At 35.5% G+C, this 25,502-nt stretch overlaps 1 protein-coding gene across 1 annotated transcript; it reads right to left on the reverse strand.

Annotated features, from left to right (window-relative positions):
- Positions 1–433: 433 nt before the first annotated feature.
- Positions 434–25,502, reverse strand: LOC100370060 (alanine--tRNA ligase, cytoplasmic-like). Its single transcript, XM_002734194.4, has 18 exons — positions 25,218–25,502; positions 20,273–20,461; positions 19,313–19,458; positions 18,669–18,860; positions 17,875–18,019; positions 16,847–16,992; positions 16,471–16,579; positions 15,187–15,337; positions 14,419–14,546; positions 14,100–14,241; positions 12,366–12,535; positions 11,781–11,900; positions 10,767–10,907; positions 9,780–10,033; positions 7,845–8,199; positions 2,769–2,855; positions 2,149–2,262; positions 434–1,461 (listed from the first exon to the last, which is right to left on the reverse strand). The coding sequence occupies exons 1-18, from the start codon at positions 25,500–25,502 to the stop codon at positions 1,285–1,287; spliced, it is 3,051 nt and encodes a 1,016-aa protein (XP_002734240.2). The 3' UTR covers positions 434–1,284.

The raw sequence follows: 25,502 nt of genomic DNA on the forward strand, positions 1-25,502 counted from the left end.
TTGAATTCATTCATTCAACCAGGGACAGACTAGTGTTGCCGTTTCTTGTCGTGCTGACCCTGTTACATTGTTGTCTAAAGTCAACTTATGGTTCATCTTTTGTATAGTACTTTCTATGTGAAATTAGAAAATGTCGTCATCGAGATGAGATATTGGTCACATTACTAACATAAAGTAAAAGATAGTGTCCTGAAAACGCGTTTTGATACCAATCTATCTTCGATTGCATTTGGACAGGTTACCTCATCTACAATGGATATAATTCTGAATTTGTACTTTCATTGAAATCTGGCCTTTGGTAGTTTGAACCCCCCCCCCCCCCCCAAAAAAAAAAAAAAAAAAAAAAATTTGCATAAATTTATATAGCCAACATCAACTAATTCTACCTTTATGAGCTGAAAGAAAACCAATCTGATTAAAATAAGTTTCTAGATTTTTTTTTTTTTAATTTGTGTTTATTTATTTTTATTATACATTGTCTTTTACTTTAATCTTTATTTGCTGGCAGTTTAAGAGTTTTGGTAATCACGAAAAATGGCGATAGTTAAAAAATAATAAGTACGTAGCAAAAAACATAAAATAAACAAAATACGGTAGTTATAAAAAAAAAGTAAAATAAATATATAAAATAAAATACACATCGTACAATAAATCAGATTTTAATGTGATAGATGTTAAACTGGTGTAAAAGTACTTTTGAGACTTCGCAAATTTTTTTTTTTTTTAAAATGATCATAGCAAGTTACAAAATTCATGGCGAATGCAAAGGCACATTGATATTTCACTCTAGTACTATTGCTCAAAATAGTTTTGAATATATTTCACGTACAGTGACAATTACCTAATTAGTATGCAATTTGGGAAATCACTGTGTGTGTACGCATGGTTTGGGATGGAACAATTTTGAATGCAAATAAATCATGCATAGAACTCACTGCTGCAAGAAACTAGTTGTCGGTTGACAAATTTTATAACCTGTACATTTCTATGCAATGTTTACAAGTTTCATTGAGGATTATTCTGTAAAGAAATCACTGATTCAATTATTTCGACTTTTCTCAAAATAGACAGGGATTTGGTGCTTGCATGTGAATGACTGACTTTGAAATGTTCTATTCAGATTAGACAGCGCCCTCTTGTGCCAATTCCCCTTTAGACAGTTCTAAATCACATGGGAAATTCCTTTAAATGTGTTCTCTTTAAACAGCATACCCTGCTACTTGAGCCATTTGATATTGCAGTTTCTAATTCACTCAACACGTAGAAAAATTTAAAAAAAAGTTTTCAAAGTATAGATTTTGCATATTGTTCGGCAATTTCTTTCAGTTTTCCCAGATATTCCAAGTTCACATTCTTTGCTTGTAGTCTTCCCATTGTGTCTTGTCCACCCACTTTGCCATCTACCAAAGAATTCACATGCTGCAGCCACCCATTTGCCTTCAATCCTTGTTCTATAGCATGCTGTAACAAATCAAGGTAGATATGTAAAGATTTGGATATACTGATACATGTACAAGAAAGTTTCTCAATTGTGCATCAGTTATGTGCAAATCAAGTTTGTTTTTTCTTTACTGCAACATGCAATACATGGGGGCAAAATGCTGCTTGAATATATAGAGAAAAATGTTTTCACCGAAATACTTTCACCTTGAAAAATAATTAAACGTTTTCATGAAAGTAGGAAAAAAATTAACTTTTATTTGTAATTCCAATTTGCAGATATCTTGAAGCTATATTATTAATGTAGTGGCATAAGACTAGATAAATTTTACTCACCAAATCAGATAAGATATTCATGTATTATAATAGCAATACTGTCTTTTTGGAATGATGAATATTTGATATCAAGATGGGCATTTTTTGCATAGACATGCATCCAGGACTGTTGGTTTATATTTTTTTAATATACATCATTCATAGTTCATTAAAAGAACTTACTGACTTTAAAGTAGTTTAACATCCCATATATTTTGAAGTGTGGAGCTTTATCACTTTCATGTGGGAAAATTGCTCTCACTATCAATGACATGAATTCTTGCATAATTTAGCTCATTAACTTTAATACTCGTATAAATGTCATAGATACTGCAGAAAAGATGTTTGCATGTCTGGATTGAGGGACAAGAAGTTTGAAATGAGAGAATATACCTTTGGTGTGTAACACACACATGTGATTGTACAGTCGTCTTTATCAACGCCATACAATAAGATGGCAGATGATGGAGTTGTATTCTTAAATATATCCATGATTTGCATCAATGCCTGGAACAAAAATAAACTATTTTATTCATTTAAAACTATCACATTTGATGGAAAAAAACAGTGAAATCAAATAAAAAACTAAACATAGTATATTTATGCTGCCAAATATATTATAGTCCAGCAATAAGTTTCATACTGATATATCAATTATTATTTTTATGTGAATTTTATGCGCTAATGTTACTGTTTCAATGCAAGTGGTTTCTCCACTGAGGGCAGGACAACTCCTTAAATATTTTCGGAAACTTGCACACATTCATTGCATTAAAGATTTCACACACTAAAGCTATAACAATGATTTCAGATTGCAATTGCGAGATTTGGTAATCTCTCTCTCAGCACAATGCTAGTTGCATTGCCTTTATTTCATCTGCCCTTTATAAATTGTACATTACATTTTTGGTAATTAAGCAAGGGGTGATTCTAACCTCACTGCAGTGTTTAATTAATGCCTACCCGAATTCTCAATAATAGCACAACTGCATCAGAAAAAGATAGCTATTTACCTTGGTATTAGAACCAGTGTGTATTTCTTTTACAATGAAGGGTCTATCTAATCTATCATTTGCCATATCAGCTGCCTGACTTATTGCCTGTGAAAGATAAAAAAAAACATCATCATTAGATGATTAAAGTTAAGAGATAGTCATCGACCGATTTGCACTGTTTCCTGAAAGTCTGCCATCCATGGTCGCAAACATGTGGATGATTCTGTTAGAAAAAGCTGATTAGGCATGCCAAGGAGCTGACTCCACTTCAACCTGCATCAATTTCAAATTTAAACCAATAGATTTTGTCGTCTTATATCTTGTACATCTTAACTGACAAAAACATGCTGCTTCACCTTCGATTTCCACCTGATTTTGTTTTCCATCACCGGAGCATGAGTTACTATGTTTGATTTCATTGACAGTGAAAATAGAGGCATACTGGGTATTTTGTCACGGTATAATTGTAAGTCAACAGCAAAATAAAAGAACCTTGGCTGGTGAAAATGATAAATAAGCTCCAAAAGACTTAAAACAAATCAACATTGGTGGCAACACCCTGGATCAACAACTAATTCATTTTGACGCTTGATACTTTGATACCCACAGGTCACATTTCATTCGCATGGGGACCACTCAGCTCACATTTCATTCCCATGTGGTCCTCACAGCTCAAATTTCATTCGCATGGGGTCCACTCAGCTCACATTTCATTCCCATGTGGTCCACTCAGCTCACATTTCATTCCCATGAGGGCCACTCAGCTCACATTTCATTCACATGTGGTTCACTCAGCTCACATTTCATTCACATGTGATCTACTCCGATCAAGTTTCATTCACATTTAGTTCACTCAGCTCACATTTCATTCACATGTGGTCCACTAAGCTCAAGTTTCATTCACATTTGGTCCACTCAGCTCACATTTCATTCACATGTGGTCCACGCAGCTCAAGTTTCATTCACATTTGGTCTACTCAGCTCACATTTCATTCCCATGTGGTCCACTCAGCTCATATTTCATTCACATGTGGTCCATGCAGCTCAAGTTTCATTCACATTTGGTCTACTCAGCTCACATTTCATTCACATGTGGTTCACTCAGCTCATATTTCATTCACATGTGGTCCACTCTGCTCGCTTTTCATTTGCAGGGGTCCACTCAGCTCACATTTCATTCACACGTGGTCCACTCAGCTCAAGTTTCATTCAAATTTGGTCCACTCAGCTCACATTTCATTCACATGTGGTCCAAGCAGCTCAAGTTTCATTCACATTTGGTCTACTCAGCTCACATTTCATTCACATGTGGTTCACTCAGCTCACATTTCATTCACATGTGGTCCATGCAGCTCAAGTTTCATTCACATTTGGTCCACTCGGCTCACATTTCATTAACACGTGGTCCACTCAGCTCACATTTCATTCACATGTGGTTCACTCAGCTCACATTTCATTCACATGTGGCCCACTCAGCTCACATTTCATTCACATTTGGTCCACTCAGCTCAAGTTTCATTCACATTTGGTTTACTCAGCTCACATTTCATTCACATGTGGTCCAAGCAGCTCAAGTTTCATTCACATGTGGCCCACTCAGCTCACATTTCATTCACATGTGGTCCATTCAGCTCGCATTTCATTTGCAGGGGTCCACTCAGCTCACATTTCATTCACACGTGATCCACTCAGCACACATTTCATTCACTCAGCTCACATTTCATTCACATGTGGTCCACTAAGCTCAAGTTTCATTCACATTTGGTCCACTCAGCTCAAGTTTCATTCACATTTGGTCTACTCAGCTCACATTTCATTCCCATGTGGTCCACTCAGCTCACATTTCATTCACATGTGGTCCATGCAGCTCAAGTTTCATTCCCATGTGGTCTACTCAGCTCACATTTCATTCCCATGTGGTCCACTCAGCTCACATTTCATTCCCATGTGGTCCACTAAGCTCACATTTCATTCACATTTGGTCCACTCAGCTCACATTTCATTCACATGTGGTCCAAGCAGCTCAAGTTTCATTCACATTTGGTCCACTCGGCTCACATTTCATTCACATGTGGTTCACTCAGCTCACATTTCATTCACATGTGGTCCAAGCAGCTTAAGTTTCATTCACATTTGGTCCACTCAGCTCACATTTCATTCACACGTGGTCCACTCAGCTCAAGTTTCATTCACATTTGGTCCACTCAGCTCACATTTCATTCACATGTGGTTCACTCAGCTCACATTTCATTAACACGTGGTCCACTCAGCTCACATTTCATTCACATGTGGTTCACTCAGCTCAAATTTCATTCACATGTGGCCAACTCAGCTCACATTTCATTCACATTTGGTCCACTCAGCTCAAGTTTCATTCACATGTGGCCCACTCAGCTCACATTTCATTCACATGTGGTCCATTCAGCTCGCATTTCATTTGCAGGGGTCCACTCAGCTCACATTTCATTCACATTTAGTTCACTCAGCTCACATTTCATTCACATGTGGTCCACTAAGCTCAAGTTTCATTCACATGTGGTCCACTCAGCTCAATTTCATTCACATATGGTCCATGCAGCTCAAGTTTCATTCACATTTGGTCTACTCAGCTCACATTTCATTCACATGTGGTTCACTCAGCTCATATTTCATTCACATGTGGTCCACTCTGCTCGCTTTTCATTTGCAGGGGTCCACTCAGCTCACATTTCATTCACATGTGGTCCAAGCAGCTCAAGTTTCATTCACATTTGGTCTACTCAGCTCACATTTCATTCACATGTGGTCCACTCAGCTCACATTTCATTCACATGTGGTCCATGCAGCTCAAGTTTCATTCACATTTGGTCTACTCGGCTCACATTTCATTCACATGTGGTTCACTCAGCTCACATTTCATTCACATGTGGCCCACTCAGCTCACATTTCATTCACATGTGGTCCATGCAGCTCAAGTTTCATTCACATTTGGTCTACTCGGCTCACATTTCATTCACATGTGGTTCACTCAGCTCACATTTCATTCACATGTGGTCCAAGCAGCTCAAGTTTCATTCACATTTGGTCCACTCAGCTCACATTTCATTCACACGTGGTCCACTCAGCTCAAGTTTCATTCACATTTGGTCCACTCAGCTCACATTTCATTCACATGTGGTCCAAGCAGCTCAAGTTTCATTCACATTTGGTCCACTCAGCTCACATTTCATTCACATGTGGTTCACTCAGCTCACATTTCATTAACACGTGGTCCACTCAGCTCACATTTCATTCACATGTGGTTCACTCAGCTCAAATTTCATTCACATGTGGCCAACTCAGCTCACATTTCATTCACATTTGGTCCACTCAGCTCAAGTTTCATTCACATGTGGCCCACTCAGCTCACATTTCATTCACATGTGGTCCATTCAGCTCGCATTTCATTTGCAGGGGTCCACTCAGCTCACATTTCATTCACACGTGGTCCACTCAGCTCACATTTCATTCACATTTAGTTCACTCAGCTCACATTTCATTCACATGTGGTCCACTAAGCTCAAGTTTCATTCACATTTGGTCCACTCAGCTCACATTTCATTCACATGTGGTCCATGCAGCTCAAGTTTCATTCACATTTGGTCTACTTCGCTCACATTTCATTCCCATGTGGTCCACTCAGCTCAATTTCATTCACATATGGTCCATGCAGCTCAAGTTTCATTCACATTTGGTCTACTCAGCTCACATTTCATTCACATGTGGTTCACTCAGCTCATATTTCATTCACATGTGGTCCACTCTGCTCGCTTTTCATTTGCAGGGGTCCACTCAGCTCACATTTCATTCACATGTGGCCCACTCAGCTCACATTTCATTCACATGTGGTCCAAGCAGCTCAAGTTTCATTCACATTTGGTCTACTCAGCTCACATTTCATTCACATGTGGTCCACTCAGCTCACATTTCATTCACATGTGGTCCATGCAGCTCAAGTTTCATTCACATTTGGTCTACTCGGCTCACATTTCATTCACATGTGGTTCACTCAGCTCACATTTCATTCACATGTGGCCCACTCAGCTCACATTTCATTCACATGTGGTCCATGCAGCTCAAGTTTCATTCACATTTGGTCCACTCAGCTCACATTTCATTCACACGTGGTCCACTCAGCTCAAGTTTCATTCACATTTGGTCCACTCAGCTCACATTTCATTCACATGTGGTCCAAGCAGCTCAAGTTTCATTCACATTTGGTCCACTCAGCTCACATTTCATTCACATGTGGTCCACTCAGCTCACATTTCATTCACATGTGGTCCATGCAGCTCAAGTTTCATTCACATTTGGTCTACTCGGCTCACATTTCATTCACATGTGGTTCACTCAGCTCACATTTCATTCACATGTGGCCCACTCAGCTCACATTTCATTCACATGTGGTCCATGCAGCTCAAGTTTCATTCACATTTGGTCTACTCGGCTCACATTTCATTCACATGTGGTTCACTCAGCTCACATTTCATTCACATGTGGTTCACTCAGCTCACATTTCATTCACATGTGGCCCACTCAGCTCACATTTCATTCACATTTGGTCCACTCAGCTCAAGTTTCATTCACATTTGGTCTACTCAGCTCACATTTCATTCACATGTGGTCCAAGCAGCTCAAGTTTCATTCACATGTGGCCCACTCAGCTCACATTTCATTCACACGTGGTCCACTCAGCTCACATTTCATTCACATTCCCATGTGGTCCACTCAGCTCACATTTCATTCACATTCCCATGTGGTCCACTCAGCTCACATTTCATTCACATTCCCATGTGGTCCACTCAGCTCACATATCATTCACATGTGGTCCTCACAGCTCACATTTCATTCACATGTGGTCCTCAAGCTCACATTTCATTCACAGGTGGTCCACTCAGCTCACATTTCATTCACATGTGGTCCACTCAGCTCACATTTCATTCACATGTGGTCCTCACAGCTCACATTTCATTCACACGTGGTCCACTCAGCTCACATTTCATTCACATGTGGTCCACACAGCTCACATTTCATTTGCATGTGGTCCACTCATCCAATATTTGATATATAATGTACCTCTTTCACAGCCATCTTTTTCCTCTTTTTATCAAAAGATTTGATATCCTCTTTCAACTTGAACAGTTCTTCTTTCAACTCCCTACTCCTCCAAAGTGGTATCGGCGAAGCTCCAACCACTTCCAGTAAATTATTTGCCTCATCAAACAGCACCCTCAGGGAGGGTGTCAAATTCTCTATACTTTCCTCTATTTGTTTTTTCAGTTCACTAACTTTAACCAATAAATCGTCAGCCTTGCGATCAGCCTCCCATCCATCAGACCCGGTTATTGCAGTTATCCTACGAACACCACTACTTACTTTGCCCTCATCGATGATCACAAGTTTGCCAATGTGTTCAGTCATGTGCACATGTCTAAAAGTAGAACAAAAAGTCAAATTCTTGGTTTACTTTTGTCTACCTGATCCAAATTTTAAATCTATATAAAAAGAAATCCTAAAAATGAGCACCTGAATTTTTAGCAAAAAATCTATGACATTCAAGGACTAGACAGATTCTTTTTATTTAAAAGTTATCTGTAATTTTCATATATTTCACGGTTTAGTTGGATTTAATAGGCAGAGCTCTACATTTTTTAGATGAAAAGTTTGAGGAATTTTCATCAGCATGTATTCAAAGGTAGCTCTTAGACAATCAAGCACATACTCGTGCCTTCAACAAGAAAAAACAGCCAGCATACAGAAAAAATATGTCATCAGTGTAACCTGTATAGCACTACAAATTACCCATAATTCTAGATGATTTGTCTTATTAGAAATTGATGTCACAAAAACTTGTTATTGGCTATATATATTTTGGATGCTATTAACATTTCATCACCAGACTTTCACGCCCAAATTTGTCTGCACTTTTTTCTTATATTCTTCAATATTTCTGGAAATTAACTCTTTTTGAGCCAACAGACAAAATTTGAGTCAATCATCATTTTTACTCAAAAAATTTGGCTATTATTGTCCAAAACTTCTGATGGAAAATTCAGACCATAAACAGATCTATTTTGTGAATCTGTGATGAAAAGAGGGAACTGCAGGTGGTGAAAAGGTTGAATTCCTAAATAGTCTGTTGTAAATGTTTTTCAAAAGTTTGTTCTGCATCATGTCATCCAAAGGTTAAACTTTATTAAGATCAAAGTCAATTTATGGAGGTGCTAAAAATGTAATCACCAACATTTTTATTCATCTATTTGTTTTATTTAGCCTGAATTTATCAGAATTAAGATGATTACCCACTCATATAATCATTTCCTTCAACAAGCCGGGCCCATTTACAAAGTTGGAAATAAGGGACATCACAACTCAAGTATATACACGTATTGCAAGAATATCTTGTTGTCCCGCAGTAAACACTACTCCTTCTTCCAAGACAACAGGATCTTTTACATGCAATGATAATAGAAACAGCGGACAATCAGCCTTTTTCTTTTTGGAAGAACACTATTCCCAAAAATACAAATGCCACCAGTCTAGCAAGTTGACAGAATGTAATCTTAATGCACTTCTGTGAGTGCAGGTAACCATGAGAGTCAAAGCCACAATGATGATGGGCGGATTCCCTAACCAGTGTTCCTCATATCATTAAGTACTTGCCCCCATCCCTTGGTAGCTAACATGTAGATTTCTTAGTTTCATTCATTCGATGACACAACCAGGGGTTTACTTAGTTATCTATCAATTGTTTAGTATGGTTGGTAACTAAGATTGAAATTATGTTCACAAAATCACTACTACTATCAAGAAGAACATAACATTATTGGACAATTTGGAGAGCTGACATTAAGAAAAATATTTCTGTGAAATTTATATAATGCATTAAACATCTCTACAGACGTCTGTGCAATGGTGACATATATAAGACTATTACAAATATATGATACTAAAATGTGTGGTTTCAAACCAGGACAGCCAACACTTTAAAAGTTTCTAGCACTGACTCACGTTCCACCGCAGAGCTCTACTGGTGACATGAACCCACCAGGGCCAAATGGATTGGTCAGAAGTCCAGTAACTGGGATACCCACAGAGACCACTTGCACTGGATCCGGGTAGACTTCACCAAATACTGCACGTAATCCTTCAATCTGTTTGGCTTCGTCTAATTCTACTTCCTGTGAATCAACAGGTGTGTACTGTTCTATTACTTCATTCACTTGGTCCTGAATCTCTTTCACTTGCAGCGAAGTCAAGGAATCCTAAAATGTATATTATATTATGTTAGATATTTTTTATTGGTCGCACATCATAACCGTTAACTTTGTTATAATATTAAATTTAAGTAAAAACATGCTCAATACCACCAATATTTTGTCATGAGTTTGCTTTGGATGTTGTAAGATCACTACAACTGATTACTGTAAAATACTTTATTTTAGCTTGAATTAATTTTCGCTGAAATGACTTCTTGAGTGTTTTGTATGGAATTTATTTTCACTGATTTCTGACGAGTGGAATGTAAAATATAGGAAAAAAGGATATTTGCTGGATTTTATTTTCACTTAATCATTCCTTCAGTGAAAATAGCGAAAATTAATTCCAAGCAAAAGTATTTTACAGTACCTACTTTGTTTTAAAATATTGTCAATTACTGACAGACTTTGTACAGTCCCAACACATTTAAAGTAAATACGTCTACGCAGATTGTAGACAAAAGTTTGCTGGTACATGACAATATATTTTCTAAGTAATCCATTGTTCTGATCTCACATTATAAACAGCAATCTCAAAAACAAAATCTCTGTGTTTAATATTCACTGTATAAAGAGTAATAAGGAAACAATCTGGACCACAATGATGACAGTGTGAACAAATATGGAATTTACTAATAAAATTAGTATGTGTAAGAGCTATAATGAATGGATATTGAGGGAATGCGATTTATTTTCTCAGCAGATACTGTGTGTGCGTACACTATTTATTATTACTTGCTTCATAAGTGAAATCAAATCTGAGTCTGTCTGGTGCAACAAGAGATCCTCTCTGTTCGATTCCATCACCATGTAAATGCCTCAGAGACCAGTTCAGTATATGAGCAGCTGTGTGGTTCCTCATCAAACCAAGTCTTCTCTCCTGGAAAAGAGGAGTTTTAGTGAAATAAATTGTTAATATTTAAATAATCATAATTTTACAATAGTGGCTGTGAATCACCCAGCAAGATTTTCTAACTACTTATAAGTTGATTGACACACAGTGGGTGTCACATGTGAAACTCAATCTGTTATCTAAACACTCAGCGTGAATTCTTAAATGTATGCTTGAAGTCCCTATATCTTTCTCTCACTGCATGTATGTGAGGGGGTCTAATAACTAACTCTGCAATGCAATTGTGCGGCTAGCCAAATGTCGGTTATTGTACTCTGCAAAAGGGTGTCACTCTCTGAAGAGCACGATTCCCATTGGTTGGGACTGTGGTTAGACGAAGTTTTACAACTCCAAGATGGCGTTAACGTTACACCGTAAATAAGCAGCCATCACCGACGCATACATTACACTATTTCGCACAATCACGTCGCAGAGTTAGTTTTTAGACCCCCTTACATACCTCCTCACTGCTTTAAAAAGGTAATGTAATATGTTAATCTTGTATTTATCAAATGTCTATTATTTAGGAGGCACTATGAAGCAATTTATGATTATCACACTAAGCTGGCAGTCACAGAGTTGTGATTTTGAGTGTCAGCTATGACATGGTGCTGTATCCTTGGGCAAGGTGATTTACTACTAATGTTTCTCAGGAGTAAAGAAGAACATGGTATAGAATGTTGGCACCTAACACATGTGCACCTACATGTAGATATGGCAGCTGGGGTTGTATTTTCCCCAGTGAGTTGCGATGGCAAATAAGTTATACTCAGTAAAGGCCAACTAACCAGAATAATAATGTGCACTTGAGTGTGATTATTTGTGCATTAATTTTATGTAGATGTAGAATACTTTATATACCTCATTTATATGTAATTTTAGTTGTTCACCAACAGATAATGTCTTTTTTGTAGTCCCGGAATGTACAACATATCCTCCATAGATCTGAACATTATCAACTTCAAAAACAATCTGTTGAGCCTAAAAAAAAAATTAATTTAATTCCAACATTTGATCAAAATATTTATCATCATAATAAAAATCCATGCTTATATAAGATTGCAAAAACTGTTTTTATCACTAAATCACTGATTTTTTTATCACTAAAACATAGTTGCGCTGATTGGTCAATACATGTCATGTGATCATCCATGACATAACATTCTTGGCATCTCATTACTGCTCTCAGAAATTTGTAAGCAACAGATTATTTATTATTTTCAGATGTCATTTTTAATCTACAAATTGCTACATGTAAATTATTATTTAGCACACTAAAAACACTAAATATGAAGAGTTCATAACACTATGTGCACGTCAATAATCTCATCGTTCAGTATTGGTCAATAACCGTCGCATATAAAGAGGGCATAATTTTAAAATATTCACCTCAGCCAAGGCCAATATGTATAATACTGAATGCCTGATAAGATCTGATTTGCATACCTCATCCCCTAATTTTGTAAAATACCCATCATCCCATAGCTGTCCACCTTGTTCTGCATAGAAACAAGTTTGATGGAGAATGACGTCACATGACTGGTCAGGTTCTACAGACTCAACAAACTGACCACCAACTCTCAATGATGTAATTTTGGCAGTAATTACTTCAAATTCTGGTGGAAAATAAAAATAAATGTGAATTGAAAAGAAGTTACAATGTTTTATTCGGACGTTTTATAGTATATTTCAGAAGTCTGTATCAGTTACCATACATATAATTACCCTTGACTACCAGCAGCCTTAATTACCATAAACTTATCATCAAAAAACTACATATTCCATAATTACCATCAACTTGCTATAATTACAAACAAATTACCATCAATTACCATCACTACAATTACAATTGACCTACCATAGTTACCATCAACTTACACAAACTATAACTACCATCAGCTTTTCAAAATTACCATCAACTCACCATGATTACCATCAACTCAACATAATTACCATCAACTCAACATAATTACCATCAACTCACCATAACTACCATCAACTCATCATAATTACCATCAACTCACCATAACTACCATCAACTCATCATAATTACCATAACTACCATCAACTCATCATAATTACCATAATTACCATCAACTCATCATAATTACCATCAACTCACCATAACTACCATCAACTTACCATAATTACCATCAACTCACCATAACTACCATCAACTCATCATAATTACCATCAACTCACCATAATGATCATCAACTCACCATAATTACCATCAACTCACCATAATTGTCAACTCACCATAATTACCATCAACTCACCATAATTACCATCAACTCACCATGATTACCATCAACTCAACATAATTACCATCAACTCAACATAATTACCATCAACTCACCATAACTACCATCAACTCACCATAATGATCATCAACTCACCATAATTACCATCAACTCACCATAATTACCATCAACTCACCATAATTACCATCAACTCACCATAACGACCATCAACTCACCATAACTACCATCAACTCACCATAATGACCATCAACTCACCATAATTACCATCAACTCACCATAACTACCATCAACTCATCATAATTACCATCAACTCACCATAACTACCATCAACTCACCATAATGACCATCAACTCACCATAATTACAATCAACTTACCATAACTACCATCAACTCACCATAACTACCATCAGCTCACCCTAATGACCATCAACTCACCATAACTACCATCAACTCACCATAATGACCATCAACTCACCATAATTACCATCAACTCACCATAACTACCATCAACTCACCATAACTACATGTACCATCAACTCACCATAATTACCATCAACTCACCATAACTACCATCAACTCATCATAATTACCATCAACTCACCATAATTACCATCAACTCACCATAACTACCATCAACTCATCATAATTACCATAACTACCATCAACTCATCATAATTACCATAATTACCATCAACTCATCATAATTACCATCAACTCACCATAACTACCATCAACTTACCATAATTACCATCAACTCACCATAACTACCATCAACTCATCATAATTACCATCAACTCACCATAATGATCATCAACTCACCATAATTACCATCAACTCACCATAATTGTCAACTCACCATAATTACCATCAACTCACCATAATTACCATCAACTCACCATAATTACCATCAACTCACCATAATTACCATCATCGTCACACTCATAGCTGTATTTGTAACTATCATCAGTTGGGGAGATGTTCATTTGTTTGAGTTGTTGTAAAGCATTGGTATCAAACCCATATTCTAACTGGTTCTTTATACCACCCTGGGAAGTAATCTAAACAGAGAAAAGATACCAAAAAGAGACACATGCAAAGTCTGAATTGCTAAATTATTTATGTAGGCTTTTTTTTGTAATTAACATAAGCCTATTTATGGCTTGGGGCCATCCAAAAACTAATGAAAAGTAGGTTGCCAAGCAACTAAAATAAGTAAAACTCCTCTCTTGACCTACCTGGTGAGTTTTCTCTTTAACCTCTTCATAGCCCTCCATATCAACTGACACTCCTTTCTCATTACACATCAATATCGTTAGGTCAATTGGAAAACCAAACCCATCATACATCTTCCATGCTATGTCACCTAAAAATATATATCGTCATGACAACACGTATTAAGTGCTACATACATGTATATAGGCTGAATGAGGCAACAAACTGTGTTAGAAAAATACATGTTCATAATGACGGTTAGTATATATCTGTGCATATCTGTTAGTATATAACCTGTGCAAAGATTATGGTCATTATAGAACAGGTGACCACTTTATTATTTGTGTCACATGACATGACATCACAGCAAGTACTTGATCTGAGTTTTTATCCACACAACTCTTCGTTTCATTTACATTTCTAGAGTGCAAATATAAATTTGCTCCTTTACCGGTACTATATTTAACCTTTACAACAACAGACCTTCTTGCTGAAATTTTTCTGCTTTTTTTTTCTTATATTTTTCAATATTACTGGAAATGAACCCTAATTAGGACAAAAATAGCAAAATTTTTTGAGTAAAAAATGAAATTAGAGTTCATTTCCAGAAATGTTGAAAAGTATAAGAGAAAAATGCAGACAAATTTGGGCGAAAAGTCTGGTGGTGAAAAGGTTAAAGGTTAATTTGCCTTGATGTAGTGTCAAGATCATTACCATATTTCTCAACCCAACTTTACATATTCAAAGAATTTAAATTTGAATATCATATCACATATATAGCACTGTCATACCTGGCAGTATTCTGGGTTCCTTCAGTCTAGAGATCTTTTTGTCAAGAAATTTTCTTCCTTTCTTTAACTGTTTTAAAAACAGGTCTTCTTCTCTGTTAATGACATCGATTACTTGTTGTGGATTGGTCAGTAATTCTGGATAAGCATCACCCTGTGTCATGAAATATTAAGTCAGTTTCTATAGTACAAATGGTATGTATGCACAACATCAGATCTCAACTATTTGACCTTTGACTCATCATTTGTCAACTTTTTTTAAGAAGGCAGCATCAATTTTTTCCAGAATTTTGATCAGAATCTCTAGGTGATGGTAAATTTAGTTTATTTAGTCCAAAATGCACAAAACAAATTATTCAAAAATACAGAAAAATGTTTGATGAAACAATCCACCATGCATATATCAAAAGTACATTATCTGTGTGGTTAAATATATTATGTATCTGTATGTGAAATATTTTCAGCAAGTATGAGATATTCAAGGCGTTACAGACAACTTCTTCATAATCAAAATGGACCTCACATAACATACTGTAAACATCTTAAAGCTCAGTGTTGGTCCTGTGCAGTACGTGTTTTACACACATTGTGTACATCGCTATGAGTCCCATATCGAACAGGACACGGCACGTACCTTTAATTTCAATGCTGAAAATTTTCAAAATTTGATGATACCAAGTCTTTCATGAAGACAAAATTTTGCGAAAGTCACAGTCATTTCATGTCATAAAACCCTAGAGAAATTTTCACAACTAAAACATTTCAGGATATTTACCAACTCGCGAAATTCATGTACATTTGACTCTTGCAAATATAAAACGATTAAATTGGTGTGCAGAATACAACGTATGTAAAATACACATTGTTTGTTTATCTGAAAGAGACAAGATTTTGATGCTTTGTTTTTATATATAAGTTTATTTTGTTTATTCCCAAAATAATGACCATCACCCCTCAGTTGAAGGGAAAGTAAAGGCTAACAACATAATACTGTCAGATAAAAGAGCTTCATTCTCTAGATATTGAACTTTTCATCAATTTATAAAATCATTTTCTCAATTTCTGACAACAGATTCTATGATGTCATACTTTACCCATAATCTTTTGCTTGAGAATCAAGATGGCTGACTACATAATACTGATGAAAAGTTGAATATCTAGAGAATGAAATGTAATTATAAAAAAACTGTAAATTGCATTCTCCTACATTTGTGGGGTTTTTTCTTGCGGGGTAGTTATGTTGTTTGGCTTGACTTTTCCTTTAATCAGACTTTAAATTTAACATACCAAAGTGTCAACGACAATTGGTACTAGACTGGCAAACTGCCCTGGAGAAGCATTCAGCTTTTCTGTAGCATATCTGACAGCTCTTCTAATCAGTCTTTTGATAATATAACTACAAGAAATAGAGAGAGGTTATCTTATTCAAAGTTAAATTAATTTTTACTATGTTTATAATGCTTAATGTTTTCTAACTTTCACCTCTGTCAGGTCAGGTAATAGAATACTCTAATCCATCACATAGCGGTCATATTTTTCTACACAATTTGTGGCAGTTGTGAATTCTATATTTTAATTATTCTTCACATTTAACAACTAATTAATTAAAAGAAACATTTTTATTATAATTCAGATTCAGCAATTATATTTGAAAATCTCTCACCTTTGTTTGAAATTACCAGGTCTAGCGCCATCAGTGATGGCGATGGTCAATGTTCTAATGTGATCAGCCAAGACTCTGTAAGCCATGTCTATGTTCTCATTATCACTGTCACCAACCAGTCCTTGGTGTGGAGGCATCGATGTACACTGCAATTATGACAAACACTTAAATAATAATTATGTTCGTGAATATATATAAGCGTATTTACCTTGAATTCAATGTATCCAAATAGTAAGATAAAAACAATGTCATTGTCATCCACTGTCTTACCTACATACAACAGACAAATATCTCTGGTTGTTTATAGGTACTAGTATTATGCATGCACAATGTTCTTCTTGCAAGCAAAGAGGGATACAGTAAATTGCTTAATTATTGCTTCTAGGAAATTCAATGATTTGATGATTGTATAGCATTCAGTAAGATAAAATCTCTGATGATTTCTGTGAACAGCTTTAATTTTGCGAAAAAAAAAATTCATAAATTTCACAAGTCTGCAATGCTTGCATGACTTAACTGATTTGCAAAATCATATATTTTTTTTTTCGTGAAATTAGAGCAGTAATCATCAGACACTCAATTTTTGGTGAGGTATATTTCACTACTGTAAATTACTTTATTTTAGCTGTAATTAATTTTCGCTGAAAAGATTTTTTGGGTGTTTTGTATGGAATTTATTTTCACTTATTTTTGCCGAGTTTAAAGTGAAAAATAGGAAAAAAAGGTATATTCGCTGGATTTCATTTTCATGAATTACTTCAGCGAAAATAGCGAAAATTAATTCCAAGTGAAAATAAAGTATTTCACTATACAAACTTTCTACCGTGTTGTTGATCTGAAATGCAGACATCCAAGCTGCTTTTGAAAATAGGACCTGGCCAACTAAAAAAGTAAACAAATTAATGAACGTTATTAACTTTTTAGTTCAAATGCTCTACACAATTTTAAGGGATGTTTTTTTTATTAATGGTTTATTAGAATAACAGTTAATAAATTATTAACTTTATTAATCTGCTAGATCCTGTTACCTTCTGTATTTCCTGTATCAATGGTTGAAATAAGTCAGTATCATAGTTAGAGTCGACTCCTTGTATTATGGAGACTAATCTTTCCAGTCCCATACCAGTGTCTACGTTGTGCTGAGGAAGTTTACTTAAACCTCCATCCTCCTCTCTGTCAGCAAAAACAATAACAATAGTGAAGAAAACATAAAAAAAAAAACCAAGAAAGGACATACTTTATAGTACTGTAAGCTATATTGTGTTTATGGGCTTCTTGGTAAATGTCACAGGCTGGGGCACAGTTTGCATAAACAAATGAAAGTATCCATGTTTTCAAGTGCTTTTTTGTTTTTATTTTTACAGTCAGATTAAAATCACTGTTGTTTCTCTATCTATACTAGGATGGCTAAGACACACCATCTTTTCAGCCATGTTTGTTTGTTCGCTTAGCCTGTAAGTTTCGTTGGGCTTCACAGTATTGGTCAAATCACCGGCCTCTCATAGAATTTAAAAATATTTATTACACAAACAATACAGTTGGGGTGAGATGCGGTAAAGATACTACATGTACCCTGGATACGCCCCCTGAGCAGTCGGTCCATAACTGCGACCTAGTGTAGAGGAGTGCAAGGCCGTAGCAGACACCAAGATGGCGTACCAGTCACAGTGTCTCAGCACCCAGCGAGTCGTTGATTATTTTTTGAGCAATGGTTTACAGAATGAATCAGTTGGATGGATTTTGCAACATTTTTTTAACTTATTTATGATGAAACAAACCTAATCAATCCAACTGAGACTATGTGATCCTTCACGGTGCTTACCTATTGTATTGTATGAAAACTAGATTCCATAATTCAAGAACACTGGGATCATCTTTATTAATCAGCGACGTAGCATTTCGGTTACCGATTCTATCGTAATGGATCTCACTACACATTCCGCAAGGTCCGATTGTGCCCATCTCCCAAAAATTTTCGTTCATCCCATACGGTAGAATTCTGTCTTCTGCGACACTGTTAACGTTAAATATTCAGGATATTATTCATCAGTTATTACATAACACTGGGGATGTTACTTGAAGGAACACAACATTTTATAACAGTACAAAAAACAGAAATTCAAAATCTTGTAAAAAATTACTTTTTCAGGTTAGAATTGATAAAAACTATAAAAACAAAGTAAAAAATAAACTTAAACACTGATGGCACTGTAATAAATAAAACATTGAATAAAATGTTCCTCACTAAGAATGGAAACAATTTATATAGATACACTGGGATAGTACATCTAGGAATTACTTTAAAATGATGTGCTTGATGTAATTTTTATTAGTCTCGGCATAGACCACAAAAATATCACTTGTGAAAATAAATTCCCTACTCCATGAGTTATTTTAGTATGGCAGATTATGGTTTAAAACAGTATAACATTTAATATGTAAAATATTATATAATACACGTCTTACCCAATATTCTTCCAAATATTTCTACATTCAATATCGGGTGATAAACCTAGTTGTTGATTTCCACCAAAATATGTCACGTATAATCTATTCGATGATAAACCATAGACGTTAATTAACAAATCCCATGCCATCTCACAAGTCTCCTTCTGCAGGTAAAATGAGATGTATTTTAATTAAAGAGGTCATCAACTGATACTACTTGTTAATTCCTATATGTATGTATGTATAAATAGAATAGAATTGAAGTCCAAGTGTAACTTAACATATATTCACCTAACTTTAAACTGGCTTTAAACTAAGCTTAGCTTACATTCAAAACATATTAAATCTAATTTCAGGCATATTAGTAATATAGATACAATACCAAATTTAAATTCAAAAATATACAAATTAATATTAGTTACACTTTTAAGCAGATCTATGCTAAGCATTTGCATTTGTATCATGATGCTTTGAGATTAAAGATAATTATTATACATCTGTCACCATAACGCCATAAGTTACAGCGTGCCATAATTTTGAGGGATTTCACAGTTTTTTTCAATCCTACCATATTAGGAAATGCGAATATCAAATAAAGAATGATTACGCATGTAAGTGTAATAATAAAAACAAACATGACTGCCACCAGGAGTTCGCTGATTCTGTTCTAAACTTTTTGGATTTTGGCATTGCCATGACGTATCCTTGGAAGGAAAAGATGTATAATGTACTCAGACATACGTGCATACTTGAGGTATCATCGTAATAATCTCATAATATTACGCTACATTATGATTATCAAATAATTTTTCATTCAGCGGTATTATTATAGCTGTATATGTTGCTAGGAACCCACATCAAGCACAACAAGGCATGATGACTGTGGTTTTTTAACACTATAACTGTAAAAAACTATGCTATGTCAAGAAAACCACCATACTGATCTTAAAATTAAAACTCATATTTTTTTTCTCTTACCTTGAAATAGTCTCCAAAACTCCAATTTCCTAGCATTTCAAAAAAAGTGTGATGGTAGACATCTTTACCAACATCATCTAAGTCGTTGTGTTTCCCCCCAGCACGGATACATTTCTGGCTGTTGACAACACGTCTGTATTTCACTATTGGACTACTTGGATCTACAGCACCTTGGAAGATACTTTTAAACTTTGGATAAATACAAGAAAATATTCATTAGCTAGAGATGAATGTTGTTACCATGGTTACTAGTTTTATTTGGATTGTCAGTTAACAAGATGGTTTGAGACTTTTGGTTTCCGTACATTTCTAGACTTCAAGATATATGTACTTTTTATTGACACGCCCACTATGTAAATCGTTTTATTATCATACTAGAAAAGGTAAACACAATAATTAAACAAAAAATTATTTCATTTATCATGTTAGATGAGAAGGGAGTTTGCATTGATGACAATCTTCAAAACCTTAAAATATCTTGATGTACGCGGATGAGGTAGCCGTGAGTTCTGAAATGCCAATACACACTCAACAACAAATAAAGTACACCAATTTTGTTCTCACTGGGGTCTAACTCTAAACCTAAACAAACATAGATAATTGTTTTTTGCAGGGGGTGGTTATCTAAAACATGATTGCAATCAAGAAATTAAGGTACAGTATATGTAGTTATTTTTTTTCAGATTCAAAAACTTGGAAGTATGACTATATCCCGATTCATTCAAATTATTTGGTGCCATCATTGTGCAAATCTTATTATATGGTAGTGATATCTGGGGTTTTGAGAACGCTCCTCAAATAGAACAAGTTCAAAATCAATTTTGTAAATTTCTATTCGATGCAAGTATAATAACTCATTGATTTATCAGCTGTTTCCAAATGTGGACGATTTCCTCTCCATGTTCTTTACATTAAAAATTCATTGGCTGAAGTTACTAAAAATGGATGCTAATAGATAAAGATCAAAATGTTATAACGTAAGTAAATTGGGTGTTTAGTGTAAAAATGTTGCTTTTTTGCTTCGGATTCGGCCATGTATGGTTGAACCAAAGTGTGGCATCATAAAATCTGTCTCTTGTACAGTTCACAACAAGTCTGGCACAACGACACTGCTTCTTCCCTCAAACTCTGTTCATTCCTATCATAATTTATGTCATTACTTGATCAAGAATAATATTTGTCTTGAATTCATGTTTTTAAATTTAGAGATGCGTTATCAAGGTTACCTTGTTCTTCTCACAATTTGCATACTGAAAGGGAAGACATGAAAATGTCTCCTTTGATAAAAGACTTTTTGAATACTGTGTTGAATGCAATCAATTTTATATTGAAGACGAATATCATTTTCTGGCAATTTGCCTTCACCTTCAATGTATTAGAATAGAATTTTTGCTTGCGTGGTTTTGTACTAACTCTTCTTATACAAATTTATCTTGCTTACTGTATGAGGTCAAGATATGCTAATAATTTAAACCAGTTAGCTAGTTTTGTGTTTTTTTTGCCATGAAAATCAGAACTTGAATGTGTCATTGTTTCCACTATATGGACTTTATGTATTTATATGTATTTGCTTTTTGGACTAATTGTCTTTTGCTTTGCTTTTGCTGCAATACACAAACAAATGACTCAATTTTAACATTAGTTGTGTTCACGTTACACGAAGTACGGGCTAAGATTTAAGCTGATTTAGGCTTATCTAGCATATTTGCGTTTCAGCTAGACCCAATTGCGTCCACGCACAGGGAGGGCCAGTCGTTAGCACGGGCTAAAGGGTGCCATCAGTTGGTGACCTTTGGCAAGCCGCTATTTACGAACGAAAAATGGATGACACGCGCAAGGTTCTATTTCTGCTGCTGAAATGTTTCATTCTAATTTTGAAGCGACGTGCACAGAAACGCGAGAGAAGGCGGGCCCAACTTATTTGGATGCACAGAAACAGTATACAACGGCGTAAAAGAATACAGAGTTTTATTAATGCATGTCGTAGACAGCGCACCAAATTTATTTTGTCTATGATTGGAGCTGCTGTACGCTGTACTACAGCGACCCGATCAGTGTGGAAGCGTGTACACTGAGCTCGATTGCCATTTTGGGAATGAGAAAGTTAGATATATTTGATCACATGCATAATGTTCATACCCAAAGGTCGCTACAGAGGGAGCTTAGCCCTGGGCTAAGCGTTCGCGCACACATCATTAGCCCGTGCTAAGGGTCTAGACCGCGTCTTAAATTCGGATCAGATTTAACCCGTACTTAGCATTCCTTAGCCCGTGCTAAGCGTTCACGCACGTTTGCTTAGCACGGGCTACGGAATTTGACCTCTTATCCCGTGCTAAGGAGCTGTGCGTGAACGCAACTATAATCTATTTAGCCTGATTAATACTTTGACATGTTTGAGCATAATGCTATGAAAACAGCTGGATATACCGATATAACCAAGTTGGTTCAAAGATTACCAAAATAGACAGTTGGAAATAGACTGAACAATTCAGCTTGTTCAAGTTTCCAGACGAAAAGGAGTGAGGGATGAACATTTTTCTGCAGCATGTATAAGTACACTAAATAAGATTTGCAAGTCACCAAGTTGCACACCCCAATGCTGAATCTCAGACAGTAAAGTCAGCATTCAATAAAGCCACACTGTCAAGTCTGCAAAGACAATACCAATAGAATTTCCAAATAATTCTCAGTAATGCTATTACACATTCTTTTTCTGACCGGTAACTCATTTCAGTAAAAACATGGACAGCAGAAGATGCCATCGCAACTTGACATACATCTAAGGTTATGTAATTGAGACTACAATGAATCCTATGGCCTTGACCTGATTTTTTATTCTGGCAAGGTTTTCTTGGTTTGTCACCAACCCAGGCCAAACAATTATACATTAGATTGATATCAAATTGTATTAGTGAGTTCTTTAAATTAATACATATTAATAAAATCAAAATTAAAGTGCCTATGAAATGCCCATCTACATGTTTCCAATTTTTAATTTGTATTCCACTGAAATAAGACAGTTATTGAATGATTTGTTGAACATGATTACTCGTTAATTACAAGATATTTCTTGTGCTGTAGCCACACCCACCTATCCTGGAACGGTTGATTATTTCCGGATTTCTGTCTCTCGACGAGTTAAAGTGCGTCACCAAATGCCAAAATATGTGAGGAAGCCATACTCTGTATAGCACTGTGTCATTCAACATATGATACTTTTAACGATATACATTTTTCAGTCAGCAGTTTTTTATCTATTTTATTTTGAGAGAGAGAGTTTTTAGAAGTTGTTTTCACTACAAACATTTACATGTATGATGGTTAAACGTTGTGTCGTGGGTGGGTGGAGTAATACGTATAGCCACAGTGTAAGTAATTACACGTTTACAATCAATCCAAAGGTGCAACATTAGTGGACGAACGCCATGAAAGCAATGAGAAAACGTAGGGTAGGACATTCTTCTTACACCGCCATATGCAGTGTCCATTTTACCTCCGATTCTTTTGCAAAACAACTATCCTCATTTATAAAAGAACACATATGTTTTAAACACAAGCGAAAACTTAAACCTGGTGCAAAAGCAACACTTTCTAAAGAACAAGATTCCAGACCAGTCCATGTTCACTGTGGCATATATTAGAAGAGAGATGTCAAGCAAGTGTTTCAAATGATTTGATGTCTTTGTGATCTTGAATATTGCTTTATAGCGACCACTTAGTTTGTGTAAGAGGTAGCAATAATTTTGATAGTCACGTGAAAACCGAAGTGTCGGACAATCAGGAAATAACATAGTTTGTGAATTGTTCGGTGATTGGTGTTAAATGATGACATCACGCCTCTAAGATCTTTACTTGCAGTTTGATCTACGTAATAATTTCTGGAATAAGAATCCGGGATTGGGCTGTCAATTTGTTTCGACCATGTAATTTACAATATAATGTCATAATTATGATGCTGATGATCACGGTAACCAGCTATGCCAGAATTTTAAAGGACATATTTCACATATAACTCAACCCTATGCGATAAACTTGATATTGTGTGTTCACTATGATCCATTCTTTCTTGACGAACAAGTACATAAGTGGCAATTTAGTCAAAAATGAGAAAATTGAACAGGAAATATGTCTTATAGATATGTATCAGCAATGCAAACTGCCCAACAAGTTTGCATACACACATCATCATATATCTGTATGCTAATGAGAAGCTAATGAGGAGCCTCGTTTTAAAATACACAAAAATAAAGTTACCGTAGACTGAGCTTCAAACCCATATTTTCACTTTAAAAAATATTTTATTCTTAGAAACATAAAAAATAATAATATTGATGTACCAATAAATTATTTTAGGCAAGAATGTAGCAGACAATTCACAGAAACTTTAAAGCTGGTGGTCATCTGTTATGTAGATGGAGATGTTAGTGTTTATGTGTACATGTACCTGTGTCAAGATTCAAATTATGGACTCCATTTTTCAAAGCAAGCTAAATTTTGTTGGGTCTACTTTTTTGACGATTTTTATTCAAAGTCATGCACGATCGAGGCATGGATTCTAATGGAATTAGAATAAGTATTGAAAATAAAAAAATCAGAGAAAATTAGTAGTCATAATAATAACAGAGAAGAATAAGCTAGTCGACAATCATTGAAAATTTAGACAAGCCCTAGAAAAATATTTTTGAGATTTAGAATTTGGCCAATTCCTAAATAAATATTAGGTCAATTTCAAGAAATAAGTCTCTTCTATTATGACGTGTAAGTTGAGATTGATATACAATATACATGCTTAATTATTTACCATCATCCTAATTAAATTTTGCCATATCTTGAATCTAAAAATCTTCAAATCTAAAATTTAGGGGGTCGCCCAGACACTATTCTCCCAAGTAGAAATAATGATAAAGAGATAAAGACAAGACAGATATTGGGGTAATTATTTTACCTGATTCATTCCAGCATTTGTAAATAACAATGTTTTATCCTCTCTTGGTATAACCGATGAAGACGGTACGAACAAATGACTCTGCTTCTCTTTGAAATAATCGATGAACTTTCTTCTGATTTCTCCTGATGTCAAGATGTTTGATTTTGTCGACGTCGTACTGCGGCAGTCGACATGTGTCCGGTGAAAACATCTGTTCACGACGTTCGGTGCGATCGAGGCGTTCTTCAAACAAAAACACAACTGTCTTGACAGAACTGATGATTGCTTAAAATTAATCGACAT

This window comes from Saccoglossus kowalevskii, chromosome 22 (assembly GCF_978046115.1).
Source record: "Saccoglossus kowalevskii chromosome 22, keSacKowa6.1, whole genome shotgun sequence".
Taxonomy (NCBI): domain Eukaryota; kingdom Metazoa; phylum Hemichordata; class Enteropneusta; family Harrimaniidae; genus Saccoglossus; species Saccoglossus kowalevskii.